The sequence below is a fragment of the Notamacropus eugenii genome, chromosome 1 (assembly GCF_028372415.1).
Source record: "Notamacropus eugenii isolate mMacEug1 chromosome 1, mMacEug1.pri_v2, whole genome shotgun sequence".
Lineage (NCBI taxonomy): Eukaryota > Metazoa > Chordata > Mammalia > Diprotodontia > Macropodidae > Notamacropus > Notamacropus eugenii.
Genome location: NC_092872.1, coordinates 606062448 through 606084361, shown reverse-complemented (window position 1 = coordinate 606084361; position 21914 = coordinate 606062448). Strand labels below are relative to the sequence as shown.

The 21914-nt window shown below is 38.6% G+C and overlaps 2 protein-coding genes across 7 annotated transcripts in view; one reads left to right on the top strand and one right to left on the bottom strand.

The window, feature by feature from the left end:
- LOC140519182 (uncharacterized) overlaps positions 1–21914 on the top strand; it is a 237613-nt gene that overhangs the window by 69519 nt on the left and 146180 nt on the right.
- The window catches only part of LOC140520653 (zinc finger protein 2-like), a 30780-nt gene that overhangs the window by 936 nt on the left and 7930 nt on the right, over positions 1–21914 (bottom strand). The window contains exons 3-6 of one of the 6 annotated variants that reach the window (XM_072634746.1): positions 21563–21648; positions 2238–2326; positions 1715–1841; positions 982–1095 (exon numbers count right to left, since the gene is read on the bottom strand). In XM_072634746.1, coding sequence (XP_072490847.1) covers positions 982–1095; positions 1715–1841; positions 2238–2270 — 274 coding nt within the window. In that variant the 5' untranslated portion in view covers positions 2271–2326; positions 21563–21648. Of the gene's footprint in view, positions 1–981; positions 1096–1714; positions 1884–2237; positions 2327–12334; positions 12536–21562; positions 21649–21914 lie in introns of those variants that run through there. The other 5 variants (XM_072634749.1, XM_072634748.1, XM_072634751.1 and 2 more) reach the window with 5 other exon arrangements.

The window sequence follows — 21914 nt, the reverse complement described above, 5'->3', positions numbered from 1 at the left end:
AAGTAATATAAATTAACATATTCTCTGTGCTATTTAAAAGGAAAATGATCTGGTAGAATGTGGATACTGACACTAAAAATGCCTGCTAAATCATCTACATTATTGGGCAAATATCAACAGTACTGAAATTAAGAAACGAGCAATGCAAAGAAGAAAAAAGTAGGGAAAGGGGAAAGTAATCAGCAATGTAAGCAAAAAATATGATTGAGCTTATTCAGGAATAGTGTTAACATTACTCTCGGAATCCTTAAAAGTAGGAGATACTCATTATACACAGTAACAGCCACAGTGTGCAAGGATTGCTTCTGATAGATTTAGCCCTTCACAGCAATGCAAGGACCTAAAACATTTCCAAAGGACTCTTAATACAAAATGTCATCCCATCCAGAGAAAGAACTATGGAATCAGAACGAAGAATGAAGCAGACTATTTTCTCTTGTGTTATGTTTTGTTTTTTCTCATGGTTTCTCCCATTCGTTTTAATTCTTCTATGCAACATGACTAATATGAAAATGTGTTTAATAAGAATGTATGTGTAGAACCCATATAAGATTGCATGCTGTCTTGGGGAGGGAAGGGGAAAAAATTTAAAACTTGTGGAAGTAATTGTTGAAAACTGAAAAGAAATTAATTTAAAAAAAGAGTAGAGGATACTAATGAGTAAGAAAAACAAGGAATACCTAAGGGTTAGGATGGGATTTGGATAGATACCCTTTCAGGGAGTAATGAAGAATGATCTTTAGATACTGTGTAGAGAGGTAAGGGATATGCAGCTAAAAAATGAGAAGGGAATCAGAAGCAACATGATTAAAGAAAAACAGGTTTCCCATGCCCACCAATATAAGATAGAAAAAAAGCATCCCTGATTGGGTTCATGGCAACAACAATCTCAGCCGGTCTTTGGGTCACTGAGAACACCTCCTCACCAAACGTGTGAGCTATAATTTCCATTAAGTCGCTAGCAGTCTCTGTCTTACTCACCTAAAGAGGTATTTCTTGGGACCTCTCTCCCTTCAGTTCCTTGCACATCAAGCATCCAAGGCTCTTGTCCTTGCTCCAATTGAAAGATCACATCAGGTTTGGAAATAGGAAGTCCTGTTTACAGAGAAGGGAATGAGACTTAGAAGTTTGTCTTGGAGACACAGAATTGTCACAGAAGTCAATCCTGGCCCCTTTTCTGCAAAGAGAAGGGAATATATTTATCTAATGTGAAAATTATTATATCATCTAGTACAGTCTCATTTTACATGTGGAAACAGATGCTTAATTTACGTGCTCAGGATCACAGGGTTAATAAGTGAAAAAGCTGACTGGGATGAATCCATTTTCTCCTGACTCCTCTGTCTTCCCACTACAACATGCTACATTCTACTCGGTTAGGACATGATAACAAGCCAAGAGATGAACAGGTTTCTAAAGGAAGCTCAAGGCTTATTTCCAGACCCTCTGGGAATGGAGGATAGGAAAGGAACAACTTGGGATAAAGAATTGAGGGGTAACAAATGAAACCACTTATTTTCAACTATATTCATAGCAAAACTTTCAAAAAGGATTAGAAATCTCTGACCTGAATTATAAGGCAAAACTCAGACGAACAACTGAAAAGCTGCACAGCTCTTGGCAATTTCCTCTGATATACCTGCACCCCTAGAACTGTCGAGGTGATGATGGCCCCTCCCTATGACTCTGAACCTTAGGGTAAAATTATCCTTACCCAATGAGATAAGGTTTCTATAGTTCTCCAACATCACATCTCTGTACAACTCCCTCTGTGCAGGGTTCAGTTGCCCCCACTCTTCCTGGGTGAAGTTCACAGCCACATCCTTGAATGTAACTGATTCCTGAAACAAATACATTCTTGTTCACCCATGGACTCCTCACTCCTGGGGAAAAGGAATTGATAAAAAAGCACTTAAAAGAGATATATGGGATAGCTAGAAGGTAAGTCTCATACTGTTAAAGGCTTTCAGTACTGTGTGCTGTGGAATAAGGCAAAAAGCATCTTGTCTTCAAGTCACTATGCTTATCACTGAGCCACCCTGAGGGAAGGCAATAGAGAAAAAAATATTGCTTATGGTCCATCAAGCACCAAGATGGGGCCATTTTCCTAGGGATGAAGAACTGGGGGTTCTTGTTCCTGGATGGGATAGAGGTGGGCAGAGAAACTTCATGATGAGGGTAGGAAAAGGAAGCACATTCTGGAAATTATGACTACATTTCATGAAAGATCAATTCACCTGGGATCTGACTGCCAGGAACACAGGAGCCATTTCTTCTTCTGTATTCAATCCCTCTTGGAGAAAGGTAAAGTCCAGAGAATGTAGGGCTAGGGGAAGAAAAAAAGGACATGAGGAAGTCTTGTCTTGTCTTGCAATTCCCAGACTCAATAGACTAAAACTCTGTACGTAACAGTTTGGTGTGATTTTTCTCATCTCCACATCACACAGAGGTAGATCTGAAGGAGACCAGACATAGCTGCCTTGCCCTTTCCTTGGGTAAGAGACAAGGATCAAGGATATTATGACACCTTCACGTTCGCATGTTGTGGAACATTACAAGGAAAAGAGTTCTGCTCCTGAGACAGGAAACATGCCCTGAATTGAGAGATCTATTATCACCTGGCTATTTCTGGACCACAGACCTTATCATCTCTGTGCTGCTAACCTCCTTTAACTGAGGGAAAGTAATTCACCTTCTCTTTCTTGTTTCTTGATGTACAGAATGAAGAATTTGACTTCTAAGGTGGCCTCATGGACACATGCCATTAGAATCAGAGAGGAAATCAAGTAGCTGTGACAGTGATTATCTACACAACCAAAGGCAAATCATTTGGCTTGTTATCTACATATAAAATGTGATTATAGAAACCATTCACCAAAATTTGTTTCATTACTTTTAACTAATGCCTCATATCAGAGAAACACTGAATCTCAGAGTTGGAAAAGAAGCTCAGAGGGCATCCAATCCAGTTTGTACTTCAACAAAAAACCCTTTAACTGTATGACTGACAAGCAATCACATAGTTTGTGAGAACTTCTAGTATGGAGGAACCTGTTCTCTCTTAAAGCAGCCAATAGCTCTAATCATTGGAGTTTTTTTCTCTTACATTAAGACTAAATCTGCCTCTTCACAAGTCCCACCCCACTGGTCCTTGGCCTCTCCAAACACAATGAGTCTAATCCTTTTCCATATGAGTTTTCCAATTCTCTTCTTAAGTCTTCTCTCCTTCAAGCTAAACATAAACATTTTCTCTAGTTGTTCCTTGTATGGCATGCTCTCTAGTGCTTTGTGGACATAATAAGCAAATGTCTGAATAGTTGAAATCCCCCTCCCTTTCTATCATGCTTTTTGATGTCCACCTTTTCTAATGATTTTTACTTTTTTCTTTTTTATGAAGTTAAACACAAAGATTCTAATATGAAAAAGGATAAAAGACTGCATATGAAACCATAAACTCATGTGTAGTTTTTAAAAAGTGTATATTATTTTTGTGCTATAAGAAATAATGATTATGAATAATATAGATAAAGGTGTTTCCTTCTGCTGTTGGGCCAGAACGGCCAACTTCACTTTCCTCCACTGCCTTCCACCCACAACTGACTTCTCTCCTGATTTAGGCAGCAGCTTCCTCTTCAGTGTGAGGTTTCTAAAGAGATTGCCAATCGTGAACCTGGGAGGTGGGCTCCGGAAGCAGAGACCTAACCCCAAAGCAGGACTAGGGGGCAAGGGGCAGGAGGCTGGCACATTCTATATTGCTGAGAGTCGCCTGTCCTGTTTAAATGACTCTGGAGTATCCCACCATTAGTTTACATGCTATCTCCAAGGTCCTAAATGCCTCTCCACAAGAACACTTATGTGTTATAGTGAGTGTTCAATTTAGCAAGGAAGAAAGATGTTCCTATGACGATGACAACGAAGAAGATACTGGGAATACTCCTTATGTTCAGACTTGCATCAAGTGATAAATCAGTATTTGAAGCACTGTTTGCTTCAATGTGTGAATGTCAAGCTTTATATCCAGGCCTGAGGATGAAGATTCAGATAACTGTGTTGGAGAAGAATATGATATGAAGGCACATAAACCAGGATAAAGGATTAGTCCTACATTTCATATCTACCAAAGATTGTATCTTTTAACTATAAAAGGACATACAACTGTTTATGAAACCACAAATCTTCACTACATGCAGCCTGGATGTTTTTCTTTATATTTTTAATAAGTTTTTATTAAAGTCTTTTGCACTTCATTATAGTTTCCTGTAGTTTCCTTCTTCTGCTGCTCAACTTCCCCATATAATAAATATTTTTTAAAAAACAAAATAAGGAAGAAAAATTAGTACAAATGATCAATACAACAACCAATACATCAAAAGTCTGAAAATACATGACCTACATGTGAACCTTCCAACTCTGCAAATGGGTGGGGTGGGAGTCTTTTCTGCATCTAGGTTCAGACAGTCTGAACTTTGGAAAAATTCCCTTGGCAGTTGTGAGGTGAAGGTATTAGAGAGAGGAAAACCCTGAGGCAGGGAACCAAATTAGTAGGTTATTGCAACAATTCACGCAAGAGATGATGAGGGTATAAACTTGGGTGATGGCCCTTTGGAATGGAGAGAAGGGGAAAGATGAAAGTGATGTGAGGGAAGGAATAACATGATCTGGCAAATGAATGGAGATGGGGAATGAGCATTCAAAGTTAACATTAAAGTCACAAACCTCACTAGAAAGATGCCTGACATTCTTTAGAGACAGGCAAGTTCTGAAGAGAGATGGGTTAGGGGCAAAACATAATAAGTTCAATTTTAGACATGCTAATTTTGAGATGCTTATGGGATATCCAATTGGAAATGTCTCAAAGGCAAATGGAAATATGCACTTGAAATTCAGGAGAGACTAGGGCTAGATATATAGATTTGGGAGTCATGTATAGAGAAATCATCAATAAATTCATAGACATGAGGTTACTTGTGAGAGTGTGAAAAAAATTTTTAAAGACCCAAGACAGACTTGAGAAATAACCAGTTAAGGGGCATGATGTGGATGATGAACCAGCAAAGGCAACTGAGGAAGACAGACAAGCAAAAGGAAAGTTAACAAAGAACAGTGTCACAAAAGAGCATAGAGAGGAGAACAATGCCAAGTACACTGTAAAGGTTAAAAAGGATGAAAACTGAGAACATGTCATTAGTCTGAACAATTAAGAGACCACTGGCAGTCTTAGAAAGAGTAATTTCCACTGAAGTCAGAAAATAAATTGCAAAGGGTTAAGAAGTAAGCAAAAGCACAGGAAGTAAAGGTAAGCAACGTTTGACTACAAAGACATATAAGACGATAGTATTTTGGAAAATGATAAGGTCTAGTGAGATGGGGGCGGGGACTGAGGTATGTTTGTTGGCAACAGGAAAGAAGCTAATAAATAGGGATAGCCTAAAGATTAGAGAGAAAAATGGGATGATTATAAGGCCCATCTGCCAGAGAAGACAGGAGAGGATGCATATATAGAGTTTTGGGGAAAAAATTACTTCAGTTTCAGACATGTTAAGCTTGAGATATCTCTAGAATACCTAGATGGAAATTTCCAATAGGCAGATGGAGAAGAGTAACTGGAGGTAAGATGTTGGTCTTATTAAGTAGGGTCATCCCTTCATGATAGACTGAAACAAAGGATTAAAGAATGTGGGATGATGTTAAAGTGTTCTGAGATACAGAGAAGAGGGAATATATGATTAACCACCTCTATTTTTTTTTTTTAGTACAACATGAGGAGAAATCCTCAGTTGAGAGGGTGAGGAAGAGAGGATGGTGTATTATCATGCATTCTCAATGAAACCCCAAAAGTAGGTAGTGGTCATCAGGCTTGACAATTCTTGCAAAGTGCTCTGTCATGTCCCACGTACATGCTCCTGGAAGACAGCAAATATTTCTGGTACTTACACTAAATTGATAAATAGTTGCTTTGGTAAATCTCAGTAGAGTATCACCTACCACCACTATTTTCTTTTTCTCACCATTACTGGATGATTTCCCAATTAAAGGCACCTATGAATCTATATAATCATTCCTGGGAGCTTCTTTCAGATATGGCCCAATTCCTCCCTCTTCAGGGACAGCTTCATACCTATTACATAGCTCCAAATACTTAAGACATATTCTTCTTTTTGGTGCTCCTTTTTCCTTTTTTTATTTCTGTGTTAGATTTCTATACCCTTCAAACTCTACAAAGAGGTGAAATTGTCCTCTTTTTTCCCACATTCTTTTTTCCCATTTCTTTACCAAGACTATTTCTCCTACTCTTTTAAGAAAATTTCATTCAACCTGATAACTTGCACATTAAAAACAAGTTTCTCTAGTCCTTTCACATTAAAGAAACAATAAGATTCATATGCACAAAAATATTTATAGCAACTCATTTCATAGTGGCCAAAAACAAAAACTAAAGTGACACCCATGGAAATAACTAAACAAGTTGTGATATATGAGGTGATGGAATATTGTGCCATAAGAAATGACAAAATGAATGTTCCAGAGGAAACTAGGAAGACCTCTATGAACTGATGCAGAGTGAAGTGAAAACTCAAGAGAACAATTTCTACGATGACAGTCTTTTCACTTTCCTTTCTAGAAAGAAAACTTTGATTTTGTAGTTACATAGGTGTTATATGGTACTGGCAGAACATCAACATGATACTATTTGAAGATTACATCAAAATTTTCCTTGTTTTCCATACTTACATGAAGCAAGTCCCAACATCTCCTATCTTCCCTTCTTGGATGACCTTTATGGTTAACTATTATTGCAAACCGTGTTTTTTGTGAGTTAGACTAGAACTGCAAATATAATGGGATCCACAATATCATGCTGTTGCTCTCCAGAACCTTTCCTCTACTTCTTCAGTAGAGTCAGGCACTCTAGCCTCACTTGGTAGTTAAAGCCTAATTTATTTAGAAGAAAGAAGTACAGAAGTACAGAAGAAAGAAAGATCTATGAACAGAAAATGCAAAATCACAAAGGGACATGAAAAAAATTCAACTGTCTAATGAAAACTATATATCTTGTCTCCAGAACCTTCTCTCTATGTCCTTGGACCTAGCGTTCTTCTAAGGGTCATATATGGTAAATGATGGGAAAGCATGTCAAATACTAAACGGGCCAAAAGAAATCTTGTAATTCTCAAAAATAATGAACTACAATGAAAATCGCACAAACTTTTAGACGTACATCCTTTGTAAGTACAAGGGAAGAAGTAAATGGTGCTTTTGATGGTAATGACCAAAGAAGATGGCTCTCATTTCTCCTTTTGACTCTGTGTTATTTCAACTAAAGAAACTGAAAGGACAAAATAAAATAGAACATGATTTCTTAACATTTTCTATGTTATGGCTCCCTATGGGAGTCAGTCTGTTGAAGCCTATGGACCCTTTAAAATTTTAAATTCATAAAATATATAGGGTTACAAAGAAAAGAAATTATTCTAAAATATAGGCAGCTAGATGGTGCAATAGAGCACAGGTCTGGAATTAGAAAGACCCAAGTTCAAATTCAGTCTCTGACACTCACTCGCTTTGTGACCCTAGGCAAGTCACAATCTGTTTGTCTGTTTCTTGAACTGTAAAATGAAGACAAAAAAGTACCTCCCTCCCAGAGTTGCTGTGAGGATTAAATGAAATAATAATTGTAAAGTACAGTGTTTGGCATATAGTAAGCACTATATAAATGTTTAATTAATTTTTATCAAAATTAAAAAAAAAAAAACCAAGTTCATGGCTGCCAGGCTAAGAACCACTGAAGTAGAGGATGTGTGATACTGCAACTCTATCTTGATAACTTAGGAGAAGCAGTCCTAACTAGGAAAAGGGTGTTTTTCCCCCTCAACTCAAATCTTTTTTATTTTTTGCACCTGTCTTCAAACATTTAGGTCAAAATTTCCACCAAAGTTCCTTTTCTTGTTTCATTCCTAATCACACCTTGTTAAACTCCAAACCTGAGTTACTCCTTTTGCTGCTTTCTCTGATCATATTTGTGAGCTGCTGAAGGATCCTGGAGCAAGTCATGCAACCTGCTGAGTTCATTACCTATTTATATTATCTAATCTTAACTTGTTCCTCACTCACTGCCGCACAGGAATCCTTATACTCTTACTTGACTGATTTTCTACCACACTCTATATTGGCTATTCCAAATTTCTCCTCAGATGATCTACATTATTTCCTATCAACTCTCACTCAGCATAGGACCTTACCTCCTACTTTCTCACAAAAGAGGTGAGCATTGTGAGTTCCTTCTTCTTTCCATCTCTATACCTTAAAACTCTTCTTCATCATTCCACCATTCTTATCTTTCTTTGCTCTGGTCTCTACAGAAAAAATGAAGTTTCTCTTCGCCAAAGCTAATCCCTCCACATGTTCCTGGTACTCATCCCTTCTTATTTCCTCTGAGAACTTGTATCCTCTCTTCGTTCCTTCTTTCGTCTTCAGTCTTTCCTTGTTCACTAACGCCTTTCACCCCTACAAATATGCCTACATCTCCCTTGCATTCTTTAAAAACTTTCACTTGACCTTGCTATTCTCTCAAACTATAATTCTTTATCTTTATTCCCCTTCTCAGCCAAACTTCCAGGAATGGTTTTCGCTATTACCTCACTACCACTAACTTCTCAATCTTGCAGTGTTGTTTTCAATCCCACCTATTGAATGAAACTGCCTTCTCCAAGGTTACCAAGGCTGTCTTACTCTAATTGCCAAATCCAATGACCTTTTCTCATTCCTCATCCTATTTGATCTGTGTTTTTGGTGTTTCATTATCCCTTTCTAAACATTCTCCTGTGATACTATTCACTCTTGGTTCTCCTACTACTTGACTGAGTACCACTTCTCAGTTTTCTTTGCTGGAACATCTTCCTCATCCTTGAGTCGTACCACAGACTTGTCCTGAGTCTTCTTCTCGATGGTCTTTTGGTGATCTCAACAAATTCCAAGGATTAGATTATCATCTCTTTTTAGATAAACTATGTATTTATCTTCTGGCTTCCTACTCCTCCAAACCCACACCTCCAACTATTTAGAAGACATATCTACTTGGATGTCCCACAGGCATTTCAAAATCAACATGTCCAAAACAGAACTCATCATACCTTCCCCCCAAACTAAACCACTCTTCAAATTTCCCCATTTCTATTTTTAATTTTATATATATATCTTTAATCAGAAAAAATTCCTCCTACCTCAACCTTCTTCTCCCACTCCAATTGAGAAGAAAAGAAAAACAGACCCCATTACAAACATGCATAACCAAGCAAAACAAATTTTTACATGGACCATGTCCAAAAAATGTCTCATTCTAGACTGGGTCTTTCAATTCTCTATCATGAGAGAGGAAAAAGTTTCGTCATTAGTCACCTGAAATTGTGATTAATCATTGTACTTATTAGAGTTCTTAATTCTTTCAAAGTTGTCTTTACTATTCTCCCTTTTCCCCATTCCCTCCTAACTCCCTATTGAGTGAAATGTATTTCTGTATCCAACTCTGTGTGTGTGTTCTTCCCTCTCTTGTCCAGTTCATGAATGAGGTTCAACTGTCAACTGCTCCCTACTCCTTGTTTGTATAGATGTCTACTTGAGTACCCTGATTATATGAGATAATTTTCCCTACCTTTCTTTTTCTTCCCCTCAAGTATATTCCTTTTCCTTTCTTCTCTTAAAACCATCATGACACAACAGAACCACTACAATTAGACCAGACTCCTTTTATAATTCCTCATGATGATAGGGCTCAAAAAAAACCACATGTACCATCTCTTCATATTGGAACATAGACAGTTTATCCTTGTTTAGTCTTTTAACAATGTTTAATTCTTGTTTACTTTTTTATGGCATATAATATTTGAAGTTCTCCACTCCTTTATAATGTGGCTGCTAAATCATGTGTGATCCCAACTATGGCTCCTCAGTACCTCAGTTACTTCTTCCTAGATGCTTGCAGCATTTTTTTTCCTTTGACCTGAAAGGTCTTGGTTTTGATATAATGTTCCTGGAAGTTTTCATTTTGAAGTTTCTTTCGTGAGATGACTAGTAGATTTTAATTTTTCTTTTTTTTTTTTTTTTTATTGCTATTTCCTTTTTGCCCTCTGGTTCCAAGAGAGGGAGGTAGTTTTCTTTTAAGATTACTTAAAGTATGATATCTATGCTCTTGTTTTTGGTCCTGACATTCAACCCTAGTGCAATGATTCTTAAAATTTTTTCAGCCTTTTGGCTTTAATACATTTTTCTTGTCTCATGGAGTCATCTGCTTCTATTTGAATTCTGAAGAAATCTGTTGCTTGGACAAGGTTTTGTATCTCGTTAATTCCCTTTCCACATTGTTTTCTTCCACTGCTCTCATTTCTTTTCCAATATTTTCCTCTAGTGCTCTTACTTCACTGATAAAAACATTTTTTAACTCTTTTTGAATGTCTAGCTTCATCTCTTCCTAGAATGAATTTTTGCCTAAGTTTTTTGGGGGGTGGAGTGAGGCTTTGCTTATATTTTGGAGTCATTTCCTTCTTCTGGGTTTGTGTCTCAAACACCTCTGTTATAATAGTTTTTCATGATGAAACTGTTTGCTCATTCTTCTAGTCTATTTTCTGACTTGAGGTTAGGGCCAGGCTTTTGCTTTTCTGTACAGATGGTCTGGATAGTCTTGAGGTATTGAATTTTGAGCTATCCCAGAATTCCAGGGACAGCTCAGGCTGAAGATCTGAAAATTTTCAGGTGCTCCCAAAGTCAGACCCACTGTCAGGAGGCAAAGTCTGATCACACTGCCCTGCCTGTTCTGAGCTTTGCAAGTTTCTGACCTGAGTTTGAGTCTAAGTAACAAGAGACTGCAGCTTGATAGTCACTATTAGCCAGCTAGGAAGCTCTATTTCTAAATAACAGATCTGTAGGCTTCCCTTGGGTTTGGGACTGCTACCCTTGTTATTCCTTTGCAGGCTTCAGGATGGGCTATAGGCGGGAAAGAAGACCCTGCTCTGCTCCTGGACTTGGAGTCATACTGCCACTGATTGCTTCTGATCTTTCTCCTTTCAAGGTAGGATCTTTGGCAGCTTCTTACTTCAAACTGCAACACCTGGGCACAGATCCCCTTTTGAAATTTGCCCTGGATCTCAATTTGACCTCAACACCTCTCCCTTCTATCCCTTTCTTATCACTCACACAGTCTCCATCCCACCTCGGGTCCTTTTTACCCCTTGTCTAGACTATTGCAATAGCCTCCTATTAGTTAGTGCCTCCAGTCACTTCCTTGCCCAATCTATCAACTATATAGCTACCAAATAGATATTCCTAAAACACAAATTTCACCACTACTGCTGGAGTCAACAGTAAAGCTATGGACTCAATCTGGGTATAATGATTAGTTTATAATGATTAGTTTGGGCTGAGAACAGGAGAGATTAGAGGCAAGAACGTGATCTAGATCAGGGGTTCTTTATTTGGCATCCAATGAAACTGTGTGGTGGAGGATAGATTTCAGGGGGTGGATAAACTTGAATGTGAGAAAAATTACACCTTTATTTTCACTAACTTCTAACGGTTATGGTTATGGCAGTAAGGAAAATAGGTCAAAGTTGAGAGGACATTCTAAAGAATCAAAAAGAAAAAATAACCTGGCAGCACGCTGGACGGAGAAAACACACACACGAAGCCTCTCTAGCTCCATCCTCCACCTGGCTGTCAAAGCCATCTTCCTAGTGGCCCGGATTCAAAGCCCTTCCTTCCCTTCCAGTTTTCTCCTACCTCCCGGCCTCGTGGTTCTTTCTCCTGACTCCGTCCGGTGTCCCAGCCCTCATCTCCACCCTCCTGGCCTCCTTCAAGTCCCAATTAAAGTCGCATCTTCTACCGGAAGCCTTCCCTGCCACCTCTAAATTCTAGTGCCTTCCCTCCGCTAATGATTTCCAATTTCCTCATTGGCTTCCGCCGGGAAGAACTCCAAATGCGCCGTGGGTACGAGGGCGTGGGCTTTTGCCTCTCCCACTCCTCGAGGCCAGGGACCATCTTTCTGTACCCCACTGCTTAGCAATGAGGAGGCGCTTAATCGACGTTTACTAACTACAAGGAGGCCCGGGCAAGGGGGCAGCCAAGCCTCGAAGGCTGGAGCTCAGCAGCCCCCGCCCCCGCTCCCCCCAGGACCACGGTTGCCGCGGGGCAGGGGGCGGTTCAGTTCTCGGGGATGTCCCGAAGAGACGCGGGGACAATCTCTCCCCGCCCCCTTCCACACCCCAGGGCGGGCGGACCCCATTGCCCTCGGGTCCCTCGTGACACAAATCACCCCGACACGCCGCGAACGCACAACAGACTTTACCTCCAGAACGAAGCTCGTTCAAGAGACCGAGAGAGTACTGACGGCACCTGCCGCTTCCGCTTCTGGAGGCTTCTGCCGAAATGGATTCGGGGAACGGGGGGCAATCTCTGAGGGATTCTGGGAAATGTAGTCCCAGCTGGACCACCTCGAGTTTACAATGAGACCGCTGCGTGGGCTTGTTTTATTTTGTATATTTGTTACAAGAGTAGTTTTATTTGAAAGAGGAACAGAGTTGTGGGAAGGGGTGCGAGTGGGGGGGGGGGAGGGGAAAGAATGTATTCTTTCAAAAGATTCCATTCAAAAAGAAAGTACATCTAAAGTTCTTTAATACGATATTCCAAAGAGCAAAAGCATCGAACAAGTTTGGAGAGAGTAGTGATAGGGTTTGTACAAGAGTAAAAGAAGAGCCAATTAAACATTTTAAAAATACATTGACAACCATCTCATTTTAGCTGTCAATTCAGTGGTTCTTCTGCTTTCAGTTTTGTTAACCATTTCTTTGGTTTTTAAGGTTGCTATTTTGGTGTTTAGCTAGGGATTTTTGTTTTGTTATTTTCCCAGGGTTTTCTGCTTGTTTGTTTGGGTGTGTTTTGGGTTTTTGTGTGTGTGTGTGATATCCCCAATTCATTGATCTGTTCTTTCTTGTGTTGATGAAACTTTTTAAGAATTAACTTGCCCCTGACAACCACTTTCATTATAGTCTGAAGTTCTTATATATCAATAGGTGGATTTTCCTGCAACTCTTAATGAAACAAACATTTAAGGATACACTGTGTGCAGAGAAATCTAAATATAGCAAGATAGAAAGTTTGGGTAAGACATGGTCCCTCATGGAATTCACAGTCTAGTAAGAGTCGAGTTTCCAATTTTGTTTTTTTTTTGGGGGGGGGGTGTCCCCTTCGCTTTCAGTAAATTCTAGAAGTATATTCAATAAATTAATTTTAAAGTAAATCCAGTAAATTTCAGAAGTTGGTTCTAGAATTTGCCACAGACATGTACATAAGAATTTTTAAGAGACTGATAATTCTCAAAAGGATAATATTATTTATTTACCAATTTACCAATAATAGTTATTTATCAACTATTCTTTGTATCCCCTTGATAAGCTTCTCATATTCTCTGGGAGTTCACATATCCATGTTAGGAACCCCAGTCCAGAAGGAGGATAAAATATATACGCAGATAAGTATGAAACAAAATGTCATATGTTAAATTCATTAGAGACGTACAAAATAAGCTGCTGAGATTTGAGGTTATGAAGTTACATGGACTTCCCATTGGGCAAGTCCAATCTTGGATAGGCATTATAGACAGTAAACTGGGTCCAGAATTGAAAAAAAGTAGGAAAGTAAACTAGATAGCACTCAGAAAACTACAATTTTTTGGATCCCAACCTATTCTGTGGCACAAAGATCTATTTCAAAAAAATCCACTGATGTCTTTTAAAAGCCATAGTCATAACAAGCTGTGGTATATGAATGTTATGGAATACTTTTGTGCAATAAGAAATGATGAATAGGCAGATCTCAGAAATGCCTGGAAAGACTTGTAGGAACTGACACACGGAGTGAAATAAGCAGAACTAGGAAAACACTGTACACAGTATCAGCAACATTGTGTGATGAAGAATGACTCAGCTCTTCTCAGCAACAAAATGATTCAAGACAAGTACAAATGACTCATGAAGGAAAATGCTATCCATATCCAGATAAAAAACCGATGGACTCTAATGCAGATTGAAGCATATTTTTTTCACTTTATTCTTTCTTCTTTTTTTTCCCTTTTGACCCGCTTCTTCTTTCACAACTATGACAAATATGGAAATGTTTTACATGATAGCACATGTATAAACTGTATCAAACTGCCTACCATGTTCAGAAAATGGGAGGGAAGAGAGGGAGAAAAATTTGGAACTCAAAGTCTTGTAAAAATGAATGATAAAAATATTCTTGATACATAATTGGAGAAAAAGATACGATTTAAATAGGAAAAAACCTATAGTCATTTCCAATATAACCTCCTCCCCACCCCCACTAACAAGAATTTTCTGGCTTAACAAAGAAAAATTGTTAAGCATAGTTATGAATGGTACTTCTATTCTCATTTTAAAAAATAATGTAAACTTTTACATTTAGATCAAATATATTTGGGGCATATTGTACTACACAGTGTATGATACTGGTCTGGACTTATTTTCTGCCAAACTCAATTCTGGTTTTTATTGCAATCTTCCTCTTGTTTGTATTTTTCAACTGATCAGATTCTTGGCTGTGTATTTGTTTCTTGGTCTTGCCTATTTTGTTCTAGTGATCTAGTTTTGTGTTTTTAACCAGTTTCAAATGATGTTAGTAGTTATTTATTTTCTAATACCTTCAGAGAGAGGGTGAGGCTGTCTATTGCCTATGTGAATTTGCTTCCCTGAACTTTATTTAGCTGTCTTCAAGACTCTAGTGGTTTGTCATTGGGTAGATTATACTTATTCCCCCAAAGATTACAGAAATCAGATTAACTTTTACCTTTAAATTACCTGTTTCCTTTGGCTTGATGTACACTTTTTCTTTCACTCTTTAAATTTTATACTTCTTTCTAAAATATATAGAGAACTGAGTCAAATTTATAAGAATATGAGTTATTCCCCAGTTGAAAAATGGTCAAAGGATATGTATTGACAGTTTTCAGAAGGAGAAATCAAAGCTATTTATAGTCATATGAAACAATGCTCTAAATCACTACTAATTATTGAAATGCATTTTAAAACGACTCTGAGGTACCCCTCACACCAATCAGATTGACTAATATGACAGAAAAGGAAAATGGTAAATGTTGAAGGGGATGTGGGAAAACTGCGACACTAATGCACTGTTGGTGGAGTTGTGAACTGCTCCAATCATTCTGGAAAACAATTTGGAATTATGCCCAAAGGGCTAGGTCTGTCTTACAAAGAGATTTTTGAAAAGGACCTTTTTGCAGCTCTTTTTATGTTGGCAAAGAGCTGGAAATTGAGGGGATGCCCATTGGTTGGGAATGACTGAACAAACTGTGGTATATGATTGTGATAGAATACTTTAAGTAATGATGTACCTTAAATACTTTAAGAAATGATGATCAGGGTGCTTTCAGAAAAACTTGGAAAGACTTATGAAGTAAGCAGAACCAGAAGAACATTATACACAGTAATAACAATATTGTACAATGATCAACTGTGAATGACTTAGCCATTCTCAGCAATATAAAAACCCAAGACAATTTGGAAGGACTTTCAATGAAAAATGCTGTCCACCTCCAGAGAAAGAACTGATAAAGCCTGAATGCAGACTGAAGATATTTTTTCTTTATTTTTTGGGTTTTTTTTAAAAATAGGATCTTGTCTTATGAATCTTTTTTTTAATATTCTTGATGATTCTATTTCAGAAATGGTGTGCTTTGACATTGACCCCTGGTCTCCAATCTACTTTCCCTTTGGAGAAGCACAAACCAATGGAAAGCACAATCTATTCTAAGAAAGAAAAGAAAATGTTGTAAAGAGAAAGAGGATAAAGAACTAGAAAAAAGTGCCCACCAAGCACCCAGGGTATTAGCCAGTTTCAGAAGGAGACTAATTTATAATCAGGCAAGAGGACAGAAGTTGGAGAGGAGAGATGTGGAGGGGACAGAAGAGGAAGGGAAGTGGCTAGTCCATTAAGTAAGATGATAAGAAAATGAAAGCATTGTGGACTTAACAAGAGCAACAGGATAAGGAAAGAAGACTAAATGAGTAGGATTATCAAGGAATGACTAAAATAGAGGATGAAGTCTGCAAAAATGAGTTTTTAGTGAATAAGGAAAAGGCAAAAGTCAGTCAATGGTACAGAATACACTAGAAAGAGGAAATAGGGAAATAAATTATGTGAAAAGGTAACCACCACTCCCATCTGACTAGAAAAGAGGGAAGAGAGTTTTCCTGCCTGAGTCTGGCAATAAATTTCAGCAGCTCTAAAGTCAACTGAGGAGAACTCTTTCTCTGAACTGATTTTTCCAGTGGTTCCCATCTACTTGGTTCTCTCTCTTATCTAAAGAGGTATTTCTTTGTATTTCCATTTCTCTTCAGATTGATCATCTATGCCTTTTAAAAAATTATTTTATTTGTTTTCAGTTTTCTACAATCACTTCCATATATCTTAGATTTTTTCCACTCCCTACCCCTTCTTCTCCCCTCGCTCCCCAAGATGGTGTGCAATTTTATATAGGTTCAACACATACATTCTTGTTAAATACATTTTCACTTTAGTCATGTTGCATAGAGGGACTAAAATGAATGGGAGAAATCATAAAACAAAACAAAACATAACACAAGAGAAAATGGTCTGCTTCATTATGCTATCCAATTCCATAGTTCTTTCACTGGATATGGAAGGCATTTTGCCTCAAGAATCCATTGGGAATGTTTAGGTCCTTGTATTGCTGTGAAGGACTAAGTCTACCCGAAAAATTTCTTGCACACTGTGGTTCTTGCTGTGTACAAAGTTATCCTGGTTCTGCTCCTTTCACTCAGCATCAGTTCATATAATTCCTTCCAGGTCTCTCTGAAGTCTTCCTGTTCATCATTTCTTATAGCACAATAGTATTCCATTACATTCATACACCACAACTTGTTCAGCCATTCCCCAATTGATGGGCATCCCCTCAATTTCCAGTTTTTGGCCACCACAAAGAGAGATGCTATAAATATTTTTGATCATGTGGGACCTTCTCCCATTTTTATGATCTCTTTGGGATATAGTCCCAGAAGGGATATTACTGGGTCAAAGGGTATGCACATTTTTGTAGCCATTTGGGCATAGTTCAAAATTGCTCTTCAGAATAGGTGGATCAGCTCACAGCTCCACCAGCAATGAATTAGTGTTCCAACTCTCCCAACATGTTCTCTAACATTTATCATCTTCCTGTTTTGTCATAGTAGCCAATCTGATAAGTATGATGTGGTACCTCAGAGTTTTGATTTGCATCTCTCTAATCAATGATCATCCATGCCTCCTACCCTTGTAGATCACATCAGGTTTAAATGCAAAGCAAAGTTTATAGAGGAAATGAAGGTCATAGAAATGTTGCAGAATTTAATCCCAGACCCTTGTTCTGTAAGGAAGAGAAAAGAAATGTAGTCCCATTTAATGTTATAACTGAAAGGGTCATAGAGAGTATCCAATCTAACTTGCCTCATTTGGCAGATCTGGAAACAGGCCCAGAGAGAAGTTACTTGCCCAAGATCACACAACTAGTAAGTGGTGTGGGTAGGACTTAAACTGAGGCCTCTTGACTCTTTCTACCACATCAAGTTGTCCCCTTATTCAGAAGGGACATGTTAGGGAGTCCAGAGGGGATTATATGAACTACCAAAGGAAGTTTGAATTTCCTTTTTTTCTAGAAAGCACCATTTAGGTCACTTATCACATGTATCTGAATTAGTTTGTTTATCTCTTCCCCTACTTTATAACTGATAATCTTCCACCTATCTGTATTCAAGTTTTGATTGATACTCCCTGAGCTTCAGGAAAAGAGGGTAGAGAATGCATACACAAAGAAGCTGCCTATTTTTAAGACCATGAAAAGTATAACTTTCAACTTATAACTGGAAATAGAAATAGATGTATCATAAAATATGCAACATGTAATATGGCAGCTAGGTGACATAGTGAATACAGTGCTGGGCCTACAGTCAGGAAGACTTGAGTTCAAACTGATCACACTGACTAGCTATGTGATCCTGAGCAAGTCACTTACCCCAGTTTTTATCAGTTTCCTCATCTGTAAAATGAGCTGAAGAAGGAAACAGCAAACTACTTCAGTATCTTTGCCAAGAAAACACCAAATGTGGTCACAGATATCTGAATGTGACTGAACAACAGCATTTATCCAGGGATAGGGAACCTGTGACTTTGAGGATGCAGTTTCCCCACTTACACTATAAAGTCTGCAGGTACTTTACAAATAATATCTACTTTTATCCTCACAACAACCCTATGACTTAGGTGCTATTATTAGTATCAGCTTGTAGATAAGGAAACTAAGGAAGAGGTTAAATGACTTGCCCAGAGTCACAAAACTAGTAAGTATTGGAGGTGTTATCTGATATTCAGTGTGCCACCTAGTTGCCTCATTGTCAGAAGGAATCTCCTCACTATAAGTACCATACACCAATATTATAGATCTGACCTCTCAAATTGGTCTGGTTTAGTGTCTTCAGGATCAGTGATGACCTCTATCCTGAACCTCCTTTCTCATTTCCTAATACTGGTCCAGTGCAATTCAACTATTGATACAACTGTGTGATTCTTTTCTCAAGAGCACTCGGTGTGTCTGGCATCTAATTAACATTTATGGCAGAAGACAGCTTTTTCTCTCCAGTGGTAACATTCCTTCATCAGCATTTATGCCCTCTCATTCCATATCATAGGACGTATCATATGTAGCCCTGGGTGTCAGTGTGGAGGAGACTGTACATTTTACTTGTAGATACAGTTATTTATATATACTACAAATTATGACATCAGTGGGCACTAAATGATCCAGGTGAAACCGGGAACAGACCCAGACATGACATAAGCAGAGGCCACAGGCAGAACACATTCAACTTGCATAGATGATTTTGGACCACAGTGATGCCAACTTTAAGGAGGTGAAGCAACTGATTCTTACCACAGACAAAGCTCATGTACTGAGTTACAGGACTGCAACAGAGATGTCAATAGAATTATCATTGTACTGCTGGAGACAAACCTGGACATGCATTCGTGGGAGATATTTGGGGAAAACAAAGGAGTATCAGGACAAAAAGATGGAGGACAGATAGAATCCAGGGAAGAAGGTAAAGACTCTAGGTCTCAAATGGGGTGAGGAAGGGAAATGTGGGTTTAGTATCTGAGGTGGGATTACTGCCTGGACAAATTAATTCCTTAATTTCTACCATTTCACTGCAGGATACTGACACAAGTGTTAACTTCAGAAAGGTTATTATAGGCAAGAACAAACTATGAGAGTAAAATGGAATTTCCAAGGAATAAGTGTAAAAGGATAAAGCCAAGGGTAAATCCTTAGAAAAAACCTAGAGTTATACTTAGGGAGGAAAAAGAACCATCTTCAGATAGATGGGAGAAGTACATAAATACAGAAGCCAAGGAGGAGGATATAGACAAAAATATCATTTATATAAAGAAGCCAAAGCTGACAAGAACCAAGAAAAGGTCATTGCATTTGGTTGTAAGAAAAAAGTGCCCCTTAACGTAATCCCATACAAGGACAATTAGGTGGTACAGTGAATAGAGTGTCAGGCCTGGAGTCAAGAAGACCTGAGTCCAAATCTGGCCTCAGATACTTATGACCCTGGGCAAGTCACTTAACCCTATTTGTCTCAGTTTCTTCATCTGTGCAATGAGCTGAAGAAGGAAATGGCAAACCACTCCAGTATCTTTGCCAAGAAAACCCCAAATGGGATCACAAAGAGTCAGACACAACAGAAAAATGATTAAATGGCAACAATATAAGGATACTAATTGTTATAAGGTTCTATCAGGGTAGAGGGAGTCAGTGAGAAGTGACAGGAAAAGAGAGAAACTAAATAGCAGTCAGAACACTATCAGGTTTGGACATCAAATTTATTTGCAGTTGAGGAAATCTGTTTTAAGTTTTTATATATTTTCTTGGCTCTTGAGTAACAATATATGCTGCCTTCTTAGAGGTGGATGAACCTCTAAGATTTACCTGCTGGTAAATCCTGTGGAGTTCTCATTTTTCATTTAGTAGCTTCTGAATTTTCCCATCATTTTCATCAAACCAGTCTTGGTGTTTGCAAGTGTTCTGACCCACATGAGCAAATGTAGTGCTGTACACAAAATCTCTGAAAGCTGCCCACTCCTTTTCTTCTCCACTGTTGCCAACTGTGTGTTGGCTCAACTTTCCTTCCAAGTCAGCAGCAAACTGTTCACTCTCAGAAAAGGGCTCTAATTTGTTGACATTAATTCTTCTCATAGTCATTTTGCCTTGGGGGTGGTGCTTTTGATGAATGTGAATATTTAACTTGGAAAGGATAAGTCTATGATCAGTCCAGCACTCTGTACCACACATTGCCTTTGTCACTCTCTTAGTCATTGCTGGCAAAATTCTTGCTAGTCCTCCTTAATAGACTGATTCTTCACCTGGAAGATGGGCATATACCTGAGAGCCAGTGTGGCTTCAGAAAGGGCCAAGGAATAGTTGATATGGTATTTGCTGCCCCACAACACCAAAAGAAATGCCAGAAGCAGAACAGAGGTTTATACACAACGTGTGTAGATCTGACCAAAGCCTTTGACACTGTTAGTCATGACGGCTTATGGAAAATTATGTCAAAATTTGGTTGCCTGGAGAAGTTCATCAATACTGTACATCAATTTCATGATGGCATGTTTGCCCGAGTTCTGGATAATGGTCAACACTCTCATGATTTCCCAGTCACCAATGGAGTGAAACAGGGCTGTGTGCTTGCTCCCATGCTTTTTAGTATGATGAACATGAAAACCCATGTTGACAAATGCTTTCAATGAGGATGAACATGGCATCAAGGTCAACTACCATACTGATGGTAAGTTCTTCAATTTGAAAAGGGTACAAGCCAAGACCAAGTGGAGGGAGTGTTGGTTCATGATTTTCTGTTTGCAGATGACTGTGCACTAATGCAGCCTCTGAAGCTGAGATACAACAAAGTATGGATCAACTCTCTGCTGCCTTGCTAATTTTGGCCTAATATTTAGCACCAAAAGAACACAGGTGCTCCATCAGCCACCATCACACCATTCATTTGTGGAACCATTGGTTACAACAAAGGAGAAGTTTTGAATGCTGTGGTTTTAAGTTCATTTACCTTGGTAGTGTACCTCTACTAGAAGCAGAGAACATGGAGGTACATTGAGGTCAGTTCAGGTCTGTGACTTTTCCCAGCAACACTCAGACCTGGGACTATTTTTAGAAAGTAACAGATTGAATTTTGTTACTTTGTTATTCTCTTTTTCTCTGACTCTCCCTTTCTCTCCATCTCCTCTCTCTTCACACTCAGATACATACAGAGTCTGTGGCACATGTTCATGGGACAGATGTGTTTATATATGTGTACATTTATAATTGTGTATATATGTGTGTATGTGTATGTGTATATATACAGTGTCCATATATAGGCATACAAATGGAGAAGTTCTGAATGCTGTGGATAAGTTCACTTACCTTGGTAGTATACTTTCCAGGGATGTACACATTGACAATGAGGTTGATGCACACATTGCCAGAGCTAGCTCAGTGTTTGGGAGGCTCTGAAGAAAAGTTTAGGAAAGAAGAGGTATTAGACTAACTACCAAACTGAAGGTCTACAGAGCCGTTGTGCTGACCTCATTGTTGTACACCTGTGAAACATGGACAGTCTACCAGTGCCATGCCAGGAAAGAGAAATGCTTCCATTTGAACTGTCTTAGGAAGACTCTGAGGATCACCTGGCAGGATAAGGTAGCAGACACTGAAGTCCTTGCTTAAACTGAACTGCCAAGAATTCAAACTATGCTTCAGAGAACTCAACTCCAGT